Source organism: Mollisia scopiformis, assembly GCF_001500285.1.
Source record: "Mollisia scopiformis unplaced genomic scaffold LY89scaffold_6, whole genome shotgun sequence".
Taxonomy (NCBI): Eukaryota; Fungi; Ascomycota; class Leotiomycetes; order Helotiales; family Mollisiaceae; genus Mollisia; species Mollisia scopiformis.
Window position 1 is genome coordinate 1,396,889 of NW_017263586.1, and position 21,729 is coordinate 1,418,617.

General features: G+C 47.9%; 10 protein-coding genes across 10 annotated transcripts; 7 read left to right on the top strand and 3 right to left on the bottom strand.

The window, feature by feature from the left end:
* Window positions 1-1,435: 1,435 nt before the first annotated feature.
* On the top strand, window positions 1,436-2,537 carry LY89DRAFT_453457 (uncharacterized protein). Its single transcript, XM_018207626.1, has 2 exons — window positions 1,436-2,270; window positions 2,320-2,537. The coding sequence occupies exons 1-2, from the start codon at window positions 1,539-1,541 to the stop codon at window positions 2,353-2,355; spliced, it is 768 nt and encodes a 255-aa protein (XP_018075092.1). The 5' UTR covers window positions 1,436-1,538; the 3' UTR covers window positions 2,356-2,537.
* Window positions 2,538-2,719: 182 nt separating this feature from the next.
* On the bottom strand, window positions 2,720-4,471 carry LY89DRAFT_771757 (FAD-binding domain-containing protein; the record flags this gene model as incomplete). Its single annotated transcript, XM_018221891.1, has 2 exons — window positions 3,820-4,471; window positions 2,720-3,763 (listed from the first exon to the last, which is right to left on the bottom strand). The coding sequence occupies exons 1-2, from the start codon at window positions 4,225-4,227 to the stop codon at window positions 2,720-2,722; spliced, it is 1,452 nt and encodes a 483-aa protein (XP_018075093.1). The 5' UTR covers window positions 4,228-4,471.
* A 545-nt stretch (window positions 4,472-5,016) lies between these two features.
* LY89DRAFT_453432 (secretory lipase-like protein 1 precursor) lies at window positions 5,017-6,765 on the top strand. Its single transcript, XM_018207625.1, has one exon. It carries the CDS (start codon window positions 5,326-5,328, stop codon window positions 6,682-6,684), a length of 1,359 nt encoding a protein of 452 aa, XP_018075094.1. The 5' UTR covers window positions 5,017-5,325; the 3' UTR covers window positions 6,685-6,765.
* A 1,768-nt stretch (window positions 6,766-8,533) lies between these two features.
* LY89DRAFT_453534 (uncharacterized protein) lies at window positions 8,534-9,075 on the top strand. Its single transcript, XM_018207627.1, has one exon. The coding sequence runs from the start codon at window positions 8,638-8,640 to the stop codon at window positions 8,959-8,961; it is 324 nt and encodes a 107-aa protein (XP_018075095.1). The 5' UTR covers window positions 8,534-8,637; the 3' UTR covers window positions 8,962-9,075.
* A 1,102-nt stretch (window positions 9,076-10,177) lies between these two features.
* On the top strand, window positions 10,178-10,863 carry LY89DRAFT_666377 (uncharacterized protein; the record flags this gene model as incomplete). Its single annotated transcript, XM_018212903.1, has 2 exons — window positions 10,178-10,363; window positions 10,414-10,863. 2 exons carry the CDS (start codon window positions 10,178-10,180, stop codon window positions 10,861-10,863), a joined length of 636 nt encoding a protein of 211 aa, XP_018075096.1.
* A 363-nt stretch (window positions 10,864-11,226) lies between these two features.
* LY89DRAFT_779457 (NAD(P)-binding protein) lies at window positions 11,227-12,206 on the top strand (the record flags this gene model as incomplete). The annotated part of the gene is made up of 4 exons (XM_018222293.1): window positions 11,227-11,249; window positions 11,302-11,318; window positions 11,374-11,752; window positions 11,831-12,206. 4 exons carry the CDS (start codon window positions 11,227-11,229, stop codon window positions 12,204-12,206), a joined length of 795 nt encoding a protein of 264 aa, XP_018075097.1.
* A 74-nt stretch (window positions 12,207-12,280) lies between these two features.
* On the bottom strand, window positions 12,281-13,260 carry LY89DRAFT_682440 (mitochondrial import inner membrane translocase subunit tim-16). The gene has a single exon (XM_018214512.1). The coding sequence runs from the start codon at window positions 13,102-13,104 to the stop codon at window positions 12,670-12,672; it is 435 nt and encodes a 144-aa protein (XP_018075098.1). The 5' UTR covers window positions 13,105-13,260; the 3' UTR covers window positions 12,281-12,669.
* A 218-nt stretch (window positions 13,261-13,478) lies between these two features.
* On the top strand, window positions 13,479-14,485 carry LY89DRAFT_611120 (Yip1-domain-containing protein; the record flags this gene model as incomplete). The annotated part of the gene is made up of 2 exons (XM_018210570.1): window positions 13,479-13,814; window positions 13,870-14,485. The coding sequence occupies 2 exons, from the start codon at window positions 13,479-13,481 to the stop codon at window positions 14,434-14,436; spliced, it is 903 nt and encodes a 300-aa protein (XP_018075099.1). The 3' UTR covers window positions 14,437-14,485.
* A 107-nt stretch (window positions 14,486-14,592) lies between these two features.
* LY89DRAFT_611125 (Pex24p-domain-containing protein) lies at window positions 14,593-16,982 on the bottom strand. The gene is made up of 3 exons (XM_018210571.1): window positions 16,793-16,982; window positions 15,445-16,737; window positions 14,593-15,395 (listed from the first exon to the last, which is right to left on the bottom strand). The coding sequence occupies exons 1-3, from the start codon at window positions 16,802-16,804 to the stop codon at window positions 14,856-14,858; spliced, it is 1,845 nt and encodes a 614-aa protein (XP_018075100.1). The 5' UTR covers window positions 16,805-16,982; the 3' UTR covers window positions 14,593-14,855.
* Window positions 16,983-17,726: 744 nt separating this feature from the next.
* On the top strand, window positions 17,727-19,981 carry LY89DRAFT_579514 (uncharacterized protein; the record flags this gene model as incomplete). The annotated part of the gene is made up of 3 exons (XM_018209010.1): window positions 17,727-18,868; window positions 18,917-19,622; window positions 19,673-19,981. 3 exons carry the CDS (start codon window positions 17,727-17,729, stop codon window positions 19,979-19,981), a joined length of 2,157 nt encoding a protein of 718 aa, XP_018075101.1.
* Between the last annotated feature and the right edge of the window lie 1,748 nt (window positions 19,982-21,729).

Consider the following 21,729-nt stretch of genomic DNA (forward strand, 5'->3'; position numbering starts at 1 on the left):
TCAAGACGTCGAGTCCAGACGCAAAAATGCAAGACTGTCCTCATCTCGTCGAGAGAAGAATAATCCGAAGACCCTTTTCCGATGATCTGACAAGCAAAGTTGACAACGTCTAGGATGATATTCAAACTCAAAAGCATTTGCTTTGCTCTAGCACTAGCAACTCCACTTGTCTCGGCTTCACCAATACTCTCAAGATCCGATGTCACACTTGCCAATGGGACAGACATCGGACCTGCTTGCACCGTGTATGAAGGGGTAAGCCATATCCGTAACGCAAAGATACCAGAACTGATGCTGATTCATGATGATCGCTAGAAGTGCCAAATGGCTCCTTTTGGGAGCTATTGTGATGCGGAAGGAACCGTAAAGAGAGGATGCGATATCAACCATCTTGTAAGTCCAGCACTGTGCGACCAGAGGTGAAAAGCAACTGAAGGTCGAAGTGTAATGCGACAGGCATCAAATGCGTCATTTATGACTATGCTTGTAGTAATTTCAGCAACATGGCATTCTGTTGATGATGAGGGAAATAGAAGCATTTCGACAAGTTGAGATCTGTCTCATGACTTGCTGTAAATAGGTCTGACTTGAAGAAGAACATACGCGAAAGAAAACTATGATTTGCTGGACTTCAACGGGGTTGTAGGCTTGTCAGTCAGAAACCTCGAGCTTCGTGTGAGAAGTTGTCCATACCCTTCGAAGGAAGAAGAACTTGTTTATTGCCTTCGAGAAGCACGGGATCTGAATGTACGATCGACCTTAGAGGTTGAGGCGAAGAATACTGTTACAAATCTTGAGAATTTAGGATTTGGAAGAGGCCGGTTTGGAAGCCTGCAGCTATTTAAGTGGGTCATATCACGTGTGTACGTATTTTTAGGTAGTACAAGTTAAGGTAACTTCATCTCAACTTCCATCTCTTTATACCTACCCACAAGTACATGACGGACGCGTTTTCATCATGAAATCTTACTTTCGTATGCTGGATTGCATACTTCCACTCTTTTCTGTCTTTGTACTCCTTGTTCCATCAGCATTATGCGACTTCCATCGAGGAGATCGGTACTAGAATGGCAGACCACAGCCTATTGGCATTGACTTCTCCCATGACCACGCGTATGTATCTCTTGGCTCACTTATCAGTACTGTCACTTATACATTGTACGATTAGAGTTGCGGTGTATGCGGATGGGCCCGAGAACTTTACCACCATCACTATTGCTCGCCCAAAACCGGGCAATGAATACAGCCGCTACATCTACACTCTTTTCACGGAACGAGATACGTGGGACGGTACTTCGGACATCATTAATGACGAGAATGACTTCGTTCTAGAAGGAGCCTTCGCTGAAGAGTATTGGTCACGTGTCAAGAGATGGACTGAAGACTTCACTCAAAAATCGTGCTACAAACTCTTGCCCTTGTTGGGACGCTTTGAAGCCTTCTTCGATGTCTGCTTTGCGGAAACTGAATACAACTACGAACCATCGAAGCCGAAGTCCAAGTATCATAAGCTGCTATCTCAACGACGATTAAGAGCTATGATGCCCAAATGGTTCCGGTGGCCGCAAACAACACTTTTATCAAGAAGTGGTTTCGTTCTTTCTGTTTTCGAGATTCTTGAAGATATCAAAGAGTCAAGCCTACAGAATAATATTACCATCAAATTAGCGGTAGTTTCTGTGCTAGGTTGGATACGTAACGAGTGGGGAGATCTCATCGACGAAGCATGTCTACTTGCAGATATAGAACTCTACGAACAACCCCATGTAAAGGCTGAGATAGCCGCCAAAACGGCACCTAAAGGAGGTTCGGTACTTATTCTCGACCATGGATCATATCATCTAGATATTGTTTATGCTGCCTGGGACATTCAAGAAAAAGCTTATAAGCCGAAGCAATCCGTGGGAATGACTGATATGGGAACAAGTAGGATGATCAAGGATCTGACTTTCCGTGTCTTATTTGCATACAATGCAAATGCAAATGTGACAGAAGATGACCGGCGTTGGCCAATAGCTGCTGGACTCGATGATATTGCCCAGGAGGTTGCTTTGGCCCGAAACGAGATCAAATATGGGATAGGACGAGCAGAGTCTCAGGCCATAATCGGTCAAGACACAAGCATCAATATTACGGAGCCATCTGGACGACTACGAATTGTGAATGTTACGAGTCAAGACATCGTACATGTTCAGGAGCAGTACATGGCGGCAATAAGTAAGAGTATCCGCACTGCCTTGATTCAAAACGATCTGATGGCCGAGTACTTCGCAGGTGAGTTCAAAGACTTCCAGAGATGGCATTATTGACAAAATCCAGCGGCCTTCACAGAGCTCCAGAAGACGGACAATGTAAAGCAGAACTCTTTGAAGGAATATCTGGAAAGCTGGGGAACTGGGTACGATCTACTAGCCATGAAATCTGACCCTCCACCCAACACGTCTTGGTACAAACCTGTCGACTCTCTCATTCTCCTTGACAAAGGATACGATGCCGACACTATACGACTTGGAGCGGAGCGGGCTGCAGGTCCACATGGTCCCCATATCCCCCAGATCGCAGGAACAATTTGCGTGCCTCACTACGCGATCGCAGCTCGTGGGGCGTCGTTAAGGGCTAGAGATTGGATTACCTACTACGATGCAAGCTTTCCTAAAACGGATCGAGATGAAGAGTACGAAGTGGATGTTGATTTAGAGGAAGAGTAAATGTATATAACCTAAAAGGTGAATCCCCCAGCAAGTGTCATAACACCATTTGGATCATATGTTGCCTGGATCTCTCTCAATCTTGCCGCATTCGTTGGTCCGTACAGTTGCGCGCCAGAATATGTACTCAAAGCATAATTCGGATATGCATACGCATCTTCTGTAAAGATACCTTCCGCCTTTGCGACCTCAATCAGATGGTCGATACTCTGTTGCATTACACCTCTCCAGTATTCATCCTCGGTTTCGGGCGTCCAAGAGTAGTATAAGTTAAGTGGCAATGGAGAATTTGCGTGCGGGAATGCGGAGTCGGTTGCATACTGCCCGTAATTCAAGAAAGGTTCGACATCATAAGAGATGAGATTGCCACCATTGAGGAGAGCAAGGTCACCGTAGAAGGTTGTCTCGTTGTAAACAGCGGTCAGAAATGCTGTCGTGAGGCTTGTGGTCATCATGGTATGAAAAGCGCCACGGTATCCAGCTTCAAGATCAGAGTCTGTACCTGTGGAGAAGGACGCATAGGATTGGGATTTGACTGTCGAGATGAGTGGAGCAGCGCTGACATTATTGTAGGGCGCAAAAGCTGCTGGTTCCTCTGGACCATCATAGAAAAGAAGTAGGATGGCACCAGGAACCGAGCCGCCGTTCAGCGTGAGGATTACTTGAGCTTTGGGATCGGTGTTCTGATCCTGGAAGGTGTTCGTCGCAGTGATCAAGTCTGGAACAGCATCGGTGCCATAGAGTTTGATGCCACCATAAACGTCGTTCGTTTGTGGCACCGTCTTGAAGATGATGCTTGTCACAATGCCGAATCGATTCAGGCCCCCTTTGAGCGCAAAGAACAGGTCAGATTGTGCTGAGTCGACCTGGGTTATTGTGCCATTTGGAAGGACGAGGTTGAAGGCTTGGACGGTGTCGCAGGTCAGGCCGTACTGATCTGTCAACCACGAGTAGCCACCTCCCAGCGAAAAGCCACCAACACCAGGACCAATAACACGACCTCCGACGACGTTGACGTCTGATCCGTCAAGAGCGGTATAGACATCGGTCCAGACCTGGTTTTCTGTTAGAGCATAGTACATTTTGAGCGAGCGCGGAGACAACTACTCACGTTCCCCAGGCCGACCTCTACAGTACTTTTGTCTGCCGACAGGGTAACCTGATTTATCCTGACCAGAGAGATGAATACTCCTGTGGTACTCGAGAATCCAGGATTCGAAGCATGTCCACCAGATTTGATAGCAAATGGGGTTCGAGTCTGCCCAACGATGCTCAAAACGCTGGAAACGTCTTCAGGACTAGCTACCTCAACGACACATGTTGGAGTCTCCGAAGAAGAGCTCATATAGTGCTCAGTGTCGTTGACGAAGTTGTCGCTCAACGTTGTCGGATAATAGACAGTGCCATTGATGCTTCCTGCGATCTGCTCGCACACAGTACTTCCAGACAACGTCTGTCGAGAGGAAAGTATGGCAGCGGAAGCAGCGGAAACGAGTACAGGCAAGAGCACTTGAAGCATGATGAGAAAGTAGAGGGGGGCTTTAGAATTTCGGGGCTAACTTTTGGACTTGGATGGGGTGCGCAAGTCGCGATATATACAAATTTGCCGCTCTTCCTCTTGGTCGTCCATGTTGACATTGCTGCAGTCCGGCGTTCAACACAGACGGCTGGCTCGACTTCCGTTACTGGACGGGGCGACGCGAACTAGAGCATCGTGGCGCTCTAGCCAAATAGATCGGCAACGCAAAGTCCTGACTCAGAAAGCATGCCTCCATTCCCAGAATACATCAGACGAAAGTGGAATACCACTTCCGCTTTTTTCTCCAGATCCATAGGATACCAGTACTAAAATAACTAAAGGCCCTGTTATTTACGACGTCGGTGGCGGATGCATCTCAAGCTTTCGCCGCAAAGAGGTCGTTTAAATCCTGTTGAAGAGGTTAAATGCTGGTGTTCCCATGGTAAGCAAAAGAAAATTTCTGTGGTTTCCAATACGATAGGTTGGGTAAAGTTAACCGACACACATCTACCGAAGCAAGTCGGGTAGAAGCGTCGCCGAAAGAAGAAAGATATCCTTCCCCACATTCACGAGCCCAAAATATTGAGCTGACCCCACTCTTTAAGGGTTGTTCCTGAGGAACATGGCGAGGTCGGACCTGCAGATCAACCCGCTGGAGAATCTTAACGAGGACCAACTCGATAATGATCCGCTAGCAACGTTCACGGGCACAACGCTTGCATTCGTACTCGGAATTTAGTACAGAATGGCAGACCTCACTTTTTGAAAAAATATTGTCTGGCAAAGACGTGCTTAACAGGGCTTCGAGGTTAAAGCACCCGGCCAGGAGTTGATCGTCCAATCGCAACGCGCTCACTTATGAGGCAACGCACCAACAAGTGTCAGTATTTGTTCCCCTCTTTCTCTTGAAGAGGTGCCGAGGACTTAAAGATGTAAGTGCAAGAACAATCTTGTGATTTTTGCCAAGTCACATCCAATCAACATAAGAGCTAGGTAGCTCCTCTCTCTCCTTTGCTCTCACCTGTTCGAGTCTCTTCTGGATTGCGCTGTTTCGTGTTCGGCTTGTGTTGTTGACTATTAGGTCTGTGTCTCGTCAACATGAGATTTTCCTTGGAAATCATCGGCTTTGCTATGCTGCAGGTAGCCTCCGCCCTGGCCGTTCCAGTCAGCCACAACCTCTCACCTCGCGCTACAGTTCTCCCACCAACTGAAGATCCTTTCTACACACCACCAGATGGACTGGCCGACGAAGAACCTGGAACCATTCTTCGCACCAGGTCTATTGGCGAGTTGTCGTTCCAAGGCGTTGTTCCATTTACAGCCAATGCCTCATATCAACTTATGTATCGAACAACCGACAGTCTCGGGAACGCTTCAGCAGCAGTCACAACTATCATCGTACCTGAAAATGCCAACACTTCGAGAGTGCTATCTTATCAATTCGCCGAAGACGCTGCGTGGCTTAACTGTGCTCCATCATATGTGGTTCAACTAGGTTCCGATCCAGACAATTTCGGCTCCAATGGTCTCGAGACTCTATTCATCATCGCAGCTCTCGATCAAGGCTGGATAGTCAATCTCCCAGATTATGAAGGTCTCCAGTCAGCTTTCACGTCAGGTATACAGGCTGGCCAAGCAACACTCGACTCTGTTCGTGCAGCCCTGGCCTCTGGGAACTTGACTACAATTTCTCCTGAAGCCGAATACCAAATATGGGGCTATTCAGGAGGTTCTCTAGCCTCTGAATGGGCAGCCGAGCTCCAGCCAACATACGCACCGGAACTGAATTTCAAAGGCGTTGCTCTTGGCGGTCTTGTTCCCAACGTCACTTCCATCCTGTTGACAATCAACAAGAGTCTCTTCGCTGGGCTCATCCCAGCTGGAATTCTCGGCCTAGGAAATGCTTATCCGGAGCTGGAAGCTTATATCAATGAGCACCTTTACCCTGCAAACGCTTCGACGTTCAAAGAAGCACTTACACAGTGCTTGGCCCAAGATACCATCACTTATGCCGGCCAAGATCTATTCTCTTACTTCGACGAAGGAGAGGCAACGTTGTTTACTCCCATCCCGCAATCTGTTCTTGCTGCTACAGGTCAAATGGGCGCGCATGGAACTCCTCAGATGCCCGTCTATGCCTACAAAGCTATTGCGGACGAGATCTCGCCCGTTGCAGACACGGATGAGCTGGTAGCTAAACTTTGTGCTCAAGGTGCTAATATACAGTATGTACGAGATAGGCTGGGAGAGCATGCTACTGAAGAGATTACTGGTTCTGGTGATGCTTTTGGGTTCTTGGTTGATAGGTTTAATGGTGTGGAGGTAACGCCGGGTTGTACGACAACGGATGTGTTAAGTGATACGCTGAGTGGGTCGGGATTGGTGTATCTGGGGACTGAGGTCGTTGATGCATTGTTGGCTATATTGGGAGAGCCTGTTGGTGATTATATAGATTAAAGCTGCGTGGGAGTTTGAATTGCAAGTCAGTGTCGTCTCAAGGACTGGTCATGTGACATTAATCTTGCAAACTCTCCCCAAGCTTGAAGCTTCCCTTTGATGCAACTTGCATTCTGTGAAGAGAAAAGAACAATCATCCAAGTACGGAGACTTCTATTTGAATGCTGTTGACCTTGATATCGGTCCCTCGGAGTTGCTTTATCTCAACTTCTCAAGCGAAGTCAACAACTGCTGGTGGCTCCACCTGCCCAGCAGCTGTAAGTCGATCAGCCAGTCCTCGATTTCAAGGAGAAGAATCTCTTTCAATGGGCTTTGAGACGCATGTAAAAATTCGAAAGAAAACAGAATCCGCAGGTTCAGAACTCCATGGCGCGTGATAGCTACTAAGAGTCGCAAGGCTGGAATAGTGATTGGACTTGAACGCGTCAAGAACTTTTCTTTCATGCAGCAACTGCACATGTGATGACGAATAGATTCTACCGACCTCCTTGCATAATAATCGCTCTGAAATGGTTAGGGTCAGTAACTCATACATTGAAGTTGAATGCTTTCTATTGACGATAATCCGATTTGGGCTAGCTTGCGCTTAAGCAAGCTATAATTTTCAATAAGCATTTTTTTGACATGTTAAAGAATGGAGAGAGAAAGTGGCACGAGCAGTAGGGTGGCCGAATGGTCATGTCCGAAAACAATCGAAATCAGATTCTTGTTTCCTGCGAAGACGTTACTCAACCACTTCTCGTTGTATACCCCGGTATACTGAATCCGTTTCTCCCGCCTAGATACACCGGCATGTGTCTAGGAAATGGGTTTTGCCACTTTTGGCGTCGCTATTAGAGGACTCGGGATTGGTTCAGGCTGAGAAACTTTTTGAATGAGGACTTGATTTGATCCCTGATCTACTACGACTTTTGCTTTGTTTTTGTAGGAGTCACCAATGTCAATCATAGACGATAGCAGTGTATCTTCTTTCAAGAAATTATCAGAATACGAAGAGGATCCTCAAATGCAAGATTTTATCTTTAGATCAATACTTCGAAACAATTTCTAACGAACGCTCTTCACCAAGAGGCAGACTAAGGGCAGTGGCCCTGATTATCTGCAAGAGTTGATCCATACTTACAGCATGGGGCATATCAAGAGTCGTCATTTCCGCTTGGATAGTGAAGGGTCCTCGCGATAGAATGTAAACAGCTAAAGCGAAGGAATTTGATAAGAGTCAAGCAAGTAGGGACCCATGAACGCCTTCCGCACAAAACCCAAAACAAAAGCTTCCAACTCCAGCCTCACCGATTCTCACTCTCAGTCTCCGGCCCCAAAGCCAGAAGCTCCCTATCCCCCTCCCACTTGACATACAGAATCACCACCGCCGTCTGTTTCCTCAACCTGATCAGTTCTTCACCCTGAATCGCATAAGCAAACCCCTCCTTATTCACCACAAGCTTATCAACATCTATCAACTCCGCGCCTAGCTCAAAAGCGCCTTGGATCAGATACACAATGCATTGGCCTTTGAGGATGATTTCTTGTTTCCCTGTGGGATTGGATCTGAAGAGGCTTTCGCTACCCCATATGTCGATCTGTTGGGCTTGTTAGAGAGGAGGAAGAGGTATGTGAAGGGAAGGCTCACGTGTTCTCGTACGGCGCCGATGACGACGTCGGATTCTTCATCGGGGTTGCAGGCGAAGATCCTCTGGCGCAAGATAACTGCATCTCTGGGTATTATCCTCTTGACGACAGGCATATTGTTTTGAGACACCGACGAGCCAGAGTGGCTGAGATGAGGCTGAGACCCCTCCTTCTCAATTCGGCAACTGAAGCGTAATGGTGTCAATTTTGGAGGACTACGCACGCTCTTCCAGCAAGATTTGACGCTCTTTTGATCCTTTTCCTTGTTTTGAAAAGATGCACAACACTTCTGTGATGGTTTTGTAGTTCGATGGGAGTGTCGGGATGGAGAGTTCGGTCGAGGATTTTGGCCCTACGGTGGCCGAGATGGTTGTCTCGGTAGCAACTGCTGTCACAGCCATTACTGTACCTTCTCTACAACTCAACAATAGTTTCGTCTTTGAGATTAGACCTGCTCTCTTTCAACACTCGGATATGTGCGAGCACAAACCTACTTGCCAGCATTGTAGAGATACCTTCTCTTCAAGAGATCACCTTTATAGCCATCTACCACACTCAGCTTATAGAAAGACTCCAAAGCGCGCGTACACAGCTTTCACCACCACCCATTGCATCTACACCACCAAGCACCTGGTTATACTGCGATAGAAATTCCACTGAAGACTCGAGTCCTAGCTGGGGATTCTGGACAAGGTAGGTATACAAGACGAGGCGGAAGTGGGAGGATGTTCGCCCACCTTTCAAGTTCAGTGTGGTAAGATTGAGGAGACTTTGAAGGTGTCGCGAGTTTCATCGGTCAACAGTTTCTTCGATCGGATCAACTTACTTACTCCATCTGAATCTTCCTCAATCAGAGAGGGATTTGCAAGTGCAAGCTTAGAGACTGCTGATGCTCATCCAACAATAGCTTGAAGGATGAATCTTTGTTATGTAAGATGCGACTTCTCTGGTGGTTTCGATTTGTTCTACATCGGCATTTCCAGAAACAAGTTTTAACCTTAAAGATACGGGTCCGCAAACTCTTTTGTCCAATTTGATTCGTCTGATCAATTTTTTGTTGTCATATTTCGTTGTTGAGGGAAGATGATTGGTACAGGGGTCGCTCTGGCCTTCATCGGCTCCCCTTTCCGGCTTCTCAAACGTCGCCTGCACATGAGACGATTTTCGCGTCATCTTGCACGATTTCCAGATGGTGTAACAATTTTATCAGATCAAAGTCCGGATGAAACCCCACACGATCATCGACGCCTCCTTCTGGTTCCTGATTTTTGGGGACTTTTGGGGGTAAGATCTGTGACTTGGGGAAGATCAAGCTTCGATTGAGAGGTCGATTGGCCCCTGAGGGTTCTTGGCGAGAGCTTGGCGAGGGGGTTCTTGAGACGATATCGTTCATCCTTCGTGAGTTTGACGAAGAATCATCCATGATCTGGGCAAGTGCTGCCTTGGATGTCAAAGTGATCGATGGTCAAAGGGGATCAGAGAGCCTAGCGAGCGCTTGGAATTGCTGTGATTGGGGTAGAAGTTCATGCTCCCTCTTCCACCTGCTTGTTTTCGTCTCCCCTGAAGTATCGTGATAGAGGCATTGCTAGTTTTTGAAGTCACATTGGAGATAGTCGCCTTTGCTTGCCGCCTTGGCAGTTTCTTGTTAGAGTGCTCAGGTTGAAGGAGCTCGCTATGTAACGGCAGCGACGATGGACCTTCAGAGGATTTGCCAAGAAGGTCTTATAAAGTTCCTGCATTCCTTCCTCTGGAAGACATTATTGCTGGTACTGTATTCAGAAACATTCATTCTTTTTCTTCACACTCTTTTGACCACTTTTTATTCTTCTTCATCTGCCGGTCGGGTGTTATCTAATTCTTTATCATGTATATTTCTTCCCTTGTGGGTTTCGGCCTCCTTTCGTTGGCCTCTGCCCACTGCTTGATCAGTACCGCAACTGGTGATCTAGGAGGAAACGGCACTGGACTTGGCGTCGCTGCAAATGGTATCAACAACCAAGGAGACGTAACCGTCTTCAAGGCAGCCACTGGATTTGGAGCTACTGGTGCTGTAAGTCTTCTTACTTATCCTTTCCGCATCCTACCAACTAACATCACCAGGCAGGAGCAGTCAATCCTGCAACCGACCTCGCCGCTCAACTCAAGATCACTGGCTCTACCATTCCCCAGGTCTCTGCCAACGCAGGCGTCGTAACAATGACCCTCCACCAAATCAACGCTGATGGTGCTGGTCCAATGACTTGTTCAGTCTCCACCGATGCCTCAGGAAAAGCTTTTACAGCAATGACAATCACGACCAATGTCCCTGGTACAAATGGAAAGAGTACAGCAGCAAATCAGGACTTCCCTCTTGTTGCGAGTCTCCCAGCTGGAACGAAATGTACTGGTACAGTTGGGGCTCTAAGTGCCGTGTGTGCGGTCAAGTGTGCGAATCCGGCGGGACCATTTGGCAGTGTAGTTTTGGTGCAGCAAGCCGCTGGGAAGAAGGTTAGAGAGGTTGGTGGGACGCTGGCTGCCAGAGCCAAGAAGGGGGCTGTTAAGTGTGCCTGACGGAGACTGTTGGACTCGAACACCTGCCAGACAACGATGAGCTGCACGTAGCTAGGTTGCGAGGATATGAACAACATCTGATTTGATATAAGATACGAACAATCAATCAATTGATGACTTATCATATTGTCTACGAAAGCGATACTGGTTGGACTCTCGTGACATGGTTGTACTGACAAGAGACCTCGGCCTCGCTAGACGAAAAGGAGAACGAGACTCTAAAACGCGGGGTAATGCGGCGTATGGCCGCACCTGTACCATCACAACTAGCACTTATAAATTACAGAGATACTTTCATCGGTCTGTCACTACTGCTCAACAAAAAGCTAGAAGCTGCAGAAAAAAGAAAACACATCAATCAGGATGCCGGAGTTTACACCAGATCAGTTAGTTTCCGCTGTCACCGATTTTAGTTGCATGTCACTAATTGTTATATAGAGTTGCTTTTGTCACAGGTACAAACACTTTGTATAGAGACTTCAGAAAGACGTACTGATGATGAGAATAAAGGCGCTGCAAGTGGTATCGGCCTCGCCATATCCAAACAACTTATCCTCGACGGCATCACCAAAATCGCCGCTCTCGACATCTCTGAATCCGGGCTTTCCACTGCCTTCGAATCGTCTTCGGCTAAAGTCCTCCAGCTAGTAGTAGACTGCAGCTCGGAATCAGAAATCGAAGCCGCGGTCGAGAAAACGGTAGCAGAGTTCGGAAGATTGGATGTTTGTGTCAACGCAGCTGGCATCCCGTCGGCGGGACCGAGAGTAAAGATCGATGAGTTAGAGAAGGGGAATACGGAGAAGGTATTAGAACTGAATTTGATGGGTGTTTGGCTCTGTGAGAGAGCGCAGATCAGGCAGTTTTTGAAGCAGGAGATGAGGCATGTTTCGTATGTTTTCTCCCTCTATTTGCTTCACCATCATTCAATACTGTTTGAGTAAATAAGAGAAGCTGATGATTACTGAAGCACCGGACTTCCTCTCAAGACTCGAGGCAGTATTGTCAATCTCGGCTCCTTGACAAGTCACGTTGCTATCCCAGCGCTATCACCATATATCATGGCTAAGCACGGAGTTCTTGGTCTGACTAAAGCCGATGCACATGATTATGCTCTTGAGGGTATCAGAGTTAATTGCATCTGTCCTGGGTGGATTCGGACTCAGATGACTTCAAGCTTACGGGATAATCCAGAGGTGAGCGAAGCAGTTGTGACAAGAGCACCGATGGCGAGATGGGGACACCCGGAAGAGATCGCATTTACGGCGAGCTTTTTGTTGAGTGATAAAGCTAGTTTTGTGACGGGGGCTTCGATTTCTGTTGATGGTGGGTATGGTGCTTGCTGATTAAAAGGTAGGAAAGAAGGTAGAAGAGACGCGAGGATAGAGAAGCTGGTCGGTCTTGTAAGCTTAGAGCTACGTGGTTAGCTTGAATTTAGCTCTTTATGAAAATTGCTTCGATACGATACCCCTCGACACACTGTATTCGCACCTTCTTCGTACATATTATCCCTGGTATATGTCTCCAAATCGTCTCCATTCTGTCTGATAACGTACACATACAAGGTAGACCACCTAGTCTACAAAAATGCTGACCTAACCCCAAAATATACATTACATCCCCAAACGCCTGGCTATGTTGAAAACAGAGGGAAGATTTGCACATAAAGTGCTGATGACCCGCCACAAAGGCAAGTCTAGATTGGGCAACACCAATCTTGCACTTTCATCCTCCCGAGCATTACTCGTCCGCCTTTCTCCTTTGATCACTATTGTCGAGACCATATCAGCGCTATTCCCCGTTCGAAGGCTACCGGTCCTTGAATACCTTCGGCTTCCACCCTTCTTTCAGTTCTGATTCTCGTTCCGCCTTCTCCGTCGCTGACCGGACCTCCGCCTCTATTCGTTCCCTTGCCCGTAAGACCTTGCTCTGTAGATAGAAACTCCCTCCCTTCTTCGGATCATTCACATCAAACAGCTTCTTGAATCTCTCCGTCACGTCCTCGATATTCGCTTTGCCATTTTGTGGTGGTTTTACATTAAGGATCTTGCATGCTTCTTCGAGTGTGAGGCCCTGGGAGGCAAATGTGTTCGCAGCCCCCGGGTTGTTCTTTGCTTGAGCTTTGGCGTACTGAGCGCTGGCGGAGGCTTGTTTCCATGCTTCTGCGCAAGCTCGACTGAAGACTCGAGTTCCGGTGACCACGACTTGAGTTATTATTCGATGAGCCTGGCAAGGAGTTAGCATATCTGCGCTGGAAGGTGTGTAACCTATGACGGATCAAAGTATAAAATTATCAGGGAGCATCTGGAGATGAACCTACCATATTGAAATCAGGGAGCAAACGGACAACGGATTCTGGACTAAAATTGGCGTGTTGAATGTCGAGCAGAATACAAATCAGAATCGGATCACAATCTCAACTTTTTGCTACCAAAGTTTATCCCGATCGGCGCTAGGCAAAACAATGTTCCGACGTTTTCACGTGATGGCTATCAAGAAAACACCTTAGCAGAAAGCTCAAAGACCCAGCTTCGACTCAATGCTGCCTTGAATCCTTCATTCTTCTCATTCTGCACTATTGATACCCTTCTTTATTCAAATCTACGCCAAGCTCCATCATGGCACAATTCTTTCCTCAACAACCTCAGAACCAGGGATACGGGGCGCAAAACCTACAATTCTATCCCTCTTCATACACACCAAACCCCGTTTCTGGACATGCTACACCGCAACAAGCTTACAATTACGGTGGTGGACCGGCGGGAAGTCCTGGTTATGGCGTTGGAGGAGGTTATGGTGCAAGTTTCGGGGCGCCTCCAGGAGTCAGTGGCAGGATGGGAGAGCAGGGAGGTTTGAGGACAGGATGGTTAGCTGCATTTGGCACAGAGGGCTATGATGGCGAGCCACCTCTGTTAGAAGAGCTGGGAGTGAACTTTGCACATATACAAGCCAAGGTAATTCCATCATCCAGAATTGAGAAAAGCAGAACGCTAACTGAACGATGAACAGACATTAGCAGTACTGAACCCTCTGGCACACATCGACCAACACATAATGGACGACTCCGACCTTGCAGGCCCAATACTCTTCTTCCTCCTTTTCGGCACTTTCCTCCTGTTCTCAGGCCGTCTACATTTCGGGTACATATATGGCCTCGCGCTCCTAGGTTCCGTCGCTCTACACACAATCCTCTCCCTAATGTCCCCTCCCGCCGACCCTTCCTCCGCACCCTCACCATCCTCAGCTTCTTCTTCACATTTATCCTCCACACTCACATTCCCGCGCTCAGCGTCAGTATTAGGATACTGTCTCCTACCATTAGTCTTAACGAGTCTCGTCGGCGTGGTATTACCCATGGACGGAATGCTAGGTTACGTATTAACCAGTCTCGCAATTGTGTGGTGCACGTATTCCAGCTCAGCGATGTTCTGTGCCGTAGGCCGGATGCGGGGGATGAGAGGGTTGGTTGCGTATCCGCTGGCGTTGTTCTATGTGGGCTTTGGCATCATGGGTATCTTCTCGAGTAGAGGGAGTCAGGGCTTGGCGAAAGTTACGAAGGTTGCGACAGGGCTCTAAGCGCTCTTGCTGTAAGAGGGTGGTATCTTTGTGGTTTAGCCATGGGAACTGGAATGGGATCGAATGGGTTGGGAAAATGGTGTATGTGTAGGTAGCTACGCTTGATCTTGGCTGGTAGTCAAGATTGCGTGGGATAGATAATGCACAAATGCTAATGGAATATTGAAAACTACTCATACATTTTGACTTGATAGGACATTTAGGTAGAGTGGATGCTTGTAGGTGCAAAAAGCCATCATTGTTATGTTTGGTATACGCTCAGAAAATGCCGCTCCAGAACACCAATCACACCCCTATTCACTCCTGATGCCAGTCTCATGATCTCAAAATCGTACACCGTCATACCCAACCCATATTCCTTTCCCATATTGGCGCCCCTCAACCTCTCCTCCAATTCAAGTGAAGACAAAGAAGCGTCTTCACTCAAGTCCCATCCTGATATCATCGCCAATCCCCCAGTCTTCAACCTTGGGCCTCGAAGCTATCGACATATCATCGTCACTCCCTCTATTGGAATAAAGGCTCATCCTACTATTCTGACTCGCACCAGTTCCTCTTCGTTTTAGTACACTAGGTCTTCTTTGCCTAGGCGTGCTCTTGAAGCTTTTCATGCTGTCTTTATCACTTTTGACGCTCTGGTTATCCTTTTCTTCTAGAATTGTGAGACTTCGAAGGCTGTGACTATCCTTGTCTTTCGAGCTGACACTTGCAGTGTCGTTGAAGTTTGGTGGAGGGAGTGGTTCAGTGAGAGAGGAGACAGATGTGGAGGCTTGGTGTTTCGAAGGTACTGGTGTACGATTTGCGTCTGGGCTGACCGGTACTGAGGTCGTTGGAATAGGTGTAGGTGGAGGAGTGACTTCTGTGGAGGGAGAAACTTCAACTAGTTCAGCATCTCGGTACCATTTCCGACGCCGGGTGTAACGTCCCCAGCCGTCTACACCACGGCGACCATTTTGCCACTGCACACAAGTTAATGACTTCCATAGACTATTCAGCAACCAGACTCACCTTATTGTCGTAGTAGATCCATCCCTGGCCTCCATCAGTAGCATCAGCCTTGGCTTTGACGCCTCCTTCATCACTCTCACCAGCACCCTCAACTAACCATTGACTTCCATCGACCCACCTCCACCTTGCATTCCCCTCTTCCACATCTGGAAGTTCAAATTCTTCTTTCGTAGGTGCAGGGTTCAAATGCTCATCTGTCCATGCTGCTCTCTCGTACGCGAATAACGACGTGGTCCATCCAAGTCCGACCCACCTCCGCTGGTTCTCGTAAAGAATGAATGTAAAGCGGACTCCAGGAGCATCCGGTCTTCTCTTTGCCGCTGCCGTAGCAGCTAATGTAGCCTTCTCCTGCTGATCGGATTTTGGTCTGGGCGGGAGGTCCGGCTTCTCCTCATTTGCGGGTTGTGTGGCGGGCAACTCGGCGAAGTGAAGACCTGTTACCAGATGGCACACTCGTCGGACAGTTGCAGATCGCCATAATATGGTCCTCGATATCCTATGGGGCCGGGAGTGCCATGTTAAGAACATTGTCCCTGCAAAAAGAGCAATGCGTTTGGTAGTGATGACTTGTATCGGTCGGAAGGTGAAGAGAATCCATACTGGGGTTACAAGTAGTATCCGTATAAGGAGGGTAGTAAGAGCCGGTCTGGTGGTTGCGGATGTGGCTGTCCTTTGAGTAGAGAGGAAGTCGGTGAGTTCGAGAAGAGGATCTAGGAGTAAGTTACATCGTGATGTAAATTCCTTCAAAGTCTCCACTATCTCATCCAGCGTCTTCTGGTGTTTCAAGCTTGTAGCCTCAGATTCCATTCTCTTGTGTCCTTTCTTCTGGGCTGGATTCAGCTTCTCACCAGTCCATCCGGTCGACGAAAGCGGTGAGTATCTCCTCGAGTACATCCCCAGTATCAACCCCATAACTACCACCAACGGACCTGCGTACCGCATTACTACATCTCCATATGACACTACTCCCCAGAACCCAGCTACCAGTAAGAAGCTTTCCCACGGATCACCGCTTGTCCATGTCAGCAACCCCGCAAACTTGTTGAGAGGTAGGAGGAACGGATGTGAATATGCCAAAGCTCGAGTGATCTGCGGAGGTGTCGCTATTAATAATGGAGACTTCTGATGTACTAGGATCGTGGAGCGTTGCTTGTTCGCGGAGGTAGCGTGCGAGAGCGTCACCGGCGAGAATGAGGCGACCGTCCCCAGATTCGGATCATTGTTGATTGACGGACCTCCATCTTCGTCTTTTCGTGATGAGCTTGGAGTGGAAGACATCATCCAAGGGGTGTCCTTTGCAGAAGATCAGCCATCTGTTGTCATGTCTTGTACAGGTTTGGGGTAATACGAAAGCAGCCATTAAACCAACGTCATTGCCGCCAAGGCAAGCAAGCTCTCGTCGCAACCACACGAAAAATAACGATGGATTGAGAATCACATAGAGGCAAGCCAATGCATAAGATGTTGTGCACTACTAGGAATTAAATTAATTTCTGGAATAACAGAGTATTTACTACAAAGAGGTGGAGGATGGAAGCAGCAAACAAAGTCAAAGAATGATAAATGGCGGGCACGAGACTGCAACGCTTCACCTCGGCGCCTTCACATGCCGACCAAAAACAGTAATCATAGCCTTGCATACGAGGCTAGGCATTGAGTTTGAGTTTGTATTGGGTGGAAGAGACGTATATATGTGTAACAGGCCTCCAAACCATCTGGATTTCAAGAACATTTGTTGATTTGTGTTTTATCAATTGTTTTCGAGGACACGCCAAAGCAACAAAGAGGCTGTTGGGTTGATTGTCAGCCTTTCGTGTTCAATACAGGCTAACCCTAATTGGCTTAGTGGCACTTGCCTTCCAAAAAATCGCGACGATAAAATAATTTCTAACAAGTCAACCATGACCAGAGGCAAGAACAAATCCCGCAATAAACCCAACTCTCGGAATAGCGACAACAATATGTCGCGCCAGCCACCTCTACCACCTGGACCCCCTCCTCCAAGAGGTTACAGCAATTCATACGACCAATATCGCGGCGCATCCGATAGTTATCATCCAGGAGATCGATACAGTCAAGCCCCTCCACCACAAATGTATCAATTTCGCGGTACCGCAGATTCGTACCAATCCTACCGCCCAGGATACGAGCCACGCGGTCGATCTCCTCCCAGAATTTCGTACTATTCAGGTGATGATGATCGGTCCTACCGCCCTACCTACGATGAACCTCGACAACCTCCGTCCGGACCCCGCCAACCACCTCCTTCTGGCCCGATGGCAATGAACAGTACTTCCTATCGCCAAAATGAGGACTTCAACTTCAGATATGATGCTCCACCTGGCCTCGATTATCGTGCTGCCGATCAACATCGCGCCCCTCGATCTCCTCCTAGAGGACGCGCACCAGATCGCAACGGATACCAAGCTAACGACAACCAACGACGCCCTCGCGGTGGCCATCGTGGTGGTCGTGGTGGTCCCAGATTGGCGGCTGATAGGGCTTTCTTGAAGACAAATCGTGATCCCACACCAGAGCTGATGCCAGGCATGGATGAAGATGCTGGAGCCGGTGTCAGATTCAAGCCAGTCGACGACCTTTCCGATAGTGATGAAGCTGAGATGGACCTCACCAATACAGACGATGAAGCTGATGGTCAAGAATCTAAGAAGAAGCAGGCTCGTACGGAAACAAAGGCTGCTGACGCTGATAGTGTTCCTCGCTGGTCTAACCCGGATCCGTACACAGCATTGCCTCCACCAGACGAGTCTCAGCGAAAGAAGAAGGACGTCGTCAAGCTGATCAGAAAGGCTCGCGTTGCTGCCGATACGGAGAATAATGCGAAGACAGAAGCTACTGCTGATGACTTCATTTCGTTCGATTTCGATGATGGCACTGACGTTGTGATGGGTGAACAATTCGGACTTGGTGTTGAAGGTGCCCCAACCGGACCTCGAGCAAACAAGGATGATGCTTCGCGTCAACAAGGACTACAGGAGCGCCCATATGAGCCTCGTGTGGATCTCAAATTGCCAGACAAATCATCCCAGCAAGATATTCCCTTCACAGCTAATACCAACGTTAATACGGGCGACATTGGAAGCGACTTACGGGCTGCAAGCGGTGTTTCTCTAGATGGAAACCATGTATTAGGTCTAGCACCGAACAGCAAATCAAGCATGCAACATGCCCTGCCAGCTAGGCCACCACCCGTCTCCCTTACCTCTGATCCAGCTCTCGGCAATAGGAAGCGCAACATTGATGATGAGATCAAAGGCCCTCCCAGAATCCATGGAGAAGACTTGGGCAAGAAGAAACCCATCGCTGATGGATCAATCACCCCGCAATGGCTTCCTGTGCCGCACGAATCACCAACACCATGGATCTCTATCGATCACTCTGATTCCGCTAAGATGGGCATCTGGTAAGTTTTCGTGTTGCATAATCCTTTAGCAATACTAATTAATTGTAGGCTTCATAAGGAGATTATGGACTTCTATCACTACGTGAAACCCCGAGATTTTGAACAATTGATTCGTGTCAAGTTGGTAGAGAATCTACGTGCCAGTGTCAAGAAGCACTTCAATCATGAGGCAGACATCCTTGCTTTTGGGTCGTTCCCAGCTGGATTGTACTTACCAACTGCGGATATGGATATTGTCTGTGTCTCAAATCGATTCATGCGCGGACAGGAACCCGATTTTCACGAGAAGAAGATACTATACAGGTTCAGGAGCTTTCTCCAAAAATACCACCTAGCTCTGGACGATAAGATTGAGCTGATCATTGGAGCCAAAGTCCCACTTGTCAAATATGTCGACAGACTCACAGGTCTCAAAGTCGACATCTCTTTCGAGAACGACACGGGCTTGATTGCCAACAAGACATTCCAGGACTGGAAAGTTGAGTTCCCGGCCATGCCAATCATTGTTTCGCTAGTCAAGCACATATTGGCCATGCGAGGTTTGAATGAGCCTGTTAATGGAGGCATCGGTGGTTTTTCCGTCATCTGTCTTGTCGTAAGTCTTCTCCAGAACATGCCTCAAGTTCAGAGCAGAACTATGATTCCCGAACACCATCTCGGTGAGATCCTAATGGAGTTTTTCGACCTCTACGGCAATCAATTTAACATTGAAACCACGGGAATCTCTATGAAGCCGCCAGGATATGTCTCCAAGGTAAGGTTAGCCCTTCGAAGCAATACGTAACATCACTAACCGGATCTTAGACCCGTTTGAATATCCCGTACAGAGAGCAAACTTCGAACAAGTTCTGTATCATGGATCCTAATCGGTCCAACAACAACATATCGGGCGGTGCCAGAAACTCACCAGTCATTCGAGGTGCCTTTTCTGATTGCTTCAAAAGATTGCAGGAACGCATGGTTCAGTTGCAGTACTCTGCCGAGGCTGATCGTCGCTGTGAGAGTATACTAGGCACCATCATTGGTGGCAACTATTCTTCGTTCCGTCTTCAGCGCGAGCATCTTGCCCACGTGTACGAAAAGTATCATGGCCCCATTGATCTTACTGGCTGATGAGTAGTTATTACTCTCCACGTGTCGCATTTGTGCAAGCCACTGCAGACGTTTCGCTTCGGATGCCATGCTGCATACCTTTTCATGCCGCTCACGATTGGCACCGCATAAGTTCCGTTTCATTGGCATTATAATACTTTTCAGCTTCGTACATAGTTTCAGGGAGGGGTCTGCATCATATGGCGTATGGAAGAAGATGATTGATACCCAGCATGGCTTCACGGCCACGAACTTGTACACTAGCTAAGAGCTTCTGAAGCCTGCTTTCTTTTGTCTTTGTTGTCTAGAACAATGCAGATATGATGACTAACATGGCAATAGTGATCGATTCGAGTGCCTGGAACTTCGAGACACAAATTCGATCACTTCGCCCAAAAATACAAAGCACTTAACAAATCTTGGACCTTCATCGCACCTGCTGAATTCGAACCATGCCTGCCAGGATGGCGTGAGTTGCTAACTCTTATTTCTTTCTTCTTTAGGAAACCACGCTGGGTGTTACTGCTATGTCAGAAACATAAACCTTCGCGTTGCAACGACAGGGCTTTTGGTGATACGGGCTCTGCCCTCATCGCTGAATACGGCTGCCTCCCTTTCTCACTGCAGTGACACTTCGTGTGTAGCTATGGAGAGAATGTCTCAAGTCGCTTATATAGTTAGTGCTCATAAAACAATGAAGTAGCGATGATCTGTGTTTCCACTTTCGTTCCACACCAAGGCCTTGGATTCAAGAGCGAAGCCTCTCAATGTGATTTGAAGGATTGACCGGCCTGTGTGAATTCTGCTATGTTAGCTTCGAGTCACTGGGGCTCTACCAGACTCTGGGAAAGAGTCATGTCGTCTTCCCACCCCAGGGATTCATCTGTCCCAAAAAGTTTCTAGTCTTTTCACTTCGGACCTCAAATCTCTCACATATTGACCCGACCTATGAGAGTCAAAAGCTGTTTGACCTTCCGAGAGATTTATTAATTAGAGCTGCGCTTCTTGGGTGTTTTTGTCGGTGCAAATGTCAACCTCGACTTTCAAGATGGATAAGTTCTCTCGCTTCTTGGGACTATCACCAGAGAGCAAGAACCATAGCCTCTTTGCCATGCCGCTAACGATGAATATTGTATCTTGCTAATCCCTTTCACCTCTAGCGGCCGCACATCGGATAAACTATTCGATCCTTTGGCTTGTCTTCGCAAGCCTTCGGCTTTGTCCCATCGCAATCCTTCTTCCAAAACAACCCCGCTCTTCATACCACAACAACCTCCTTTCTCGCAACACCTGACGCAGTCAAAGCGCTTTTGTCACATACACTCCATTATTCCCATCTACAACCTCTTCGAAAACAAAATGTCAAGCGGAGAGCCTGACGATACTCCTATGTCAAGCGGAGCGAGATCATCCGATATTCGCAACCGCAACGACCCCCTTGAAGACTTGCTCTTCACCAACAAGATATCAAGCGGAGAGGAGTCCCCCGCTACTGGTCATCAAAACGATACTCCTATGTCAAGCGGAGCGAGATCACCTGCTATGCGCAACCGCAGCAACTCTCTCAACGACCCGCTCTTGACTAATAACATGTCAAGCGGAGAGAACTCGCCTCCTATTCGACTTCAAAAGGATAGTCCTATAGCAAGCGGAGAAAATTCACCCACAAAGCGTGATCGCAACATCATCGACGGCAATCCCCACGATGCAAAGCGTGTTCACAACAATGCGCGCAATGATGTCGACTTTATCAAAGACATGCCAAGTGC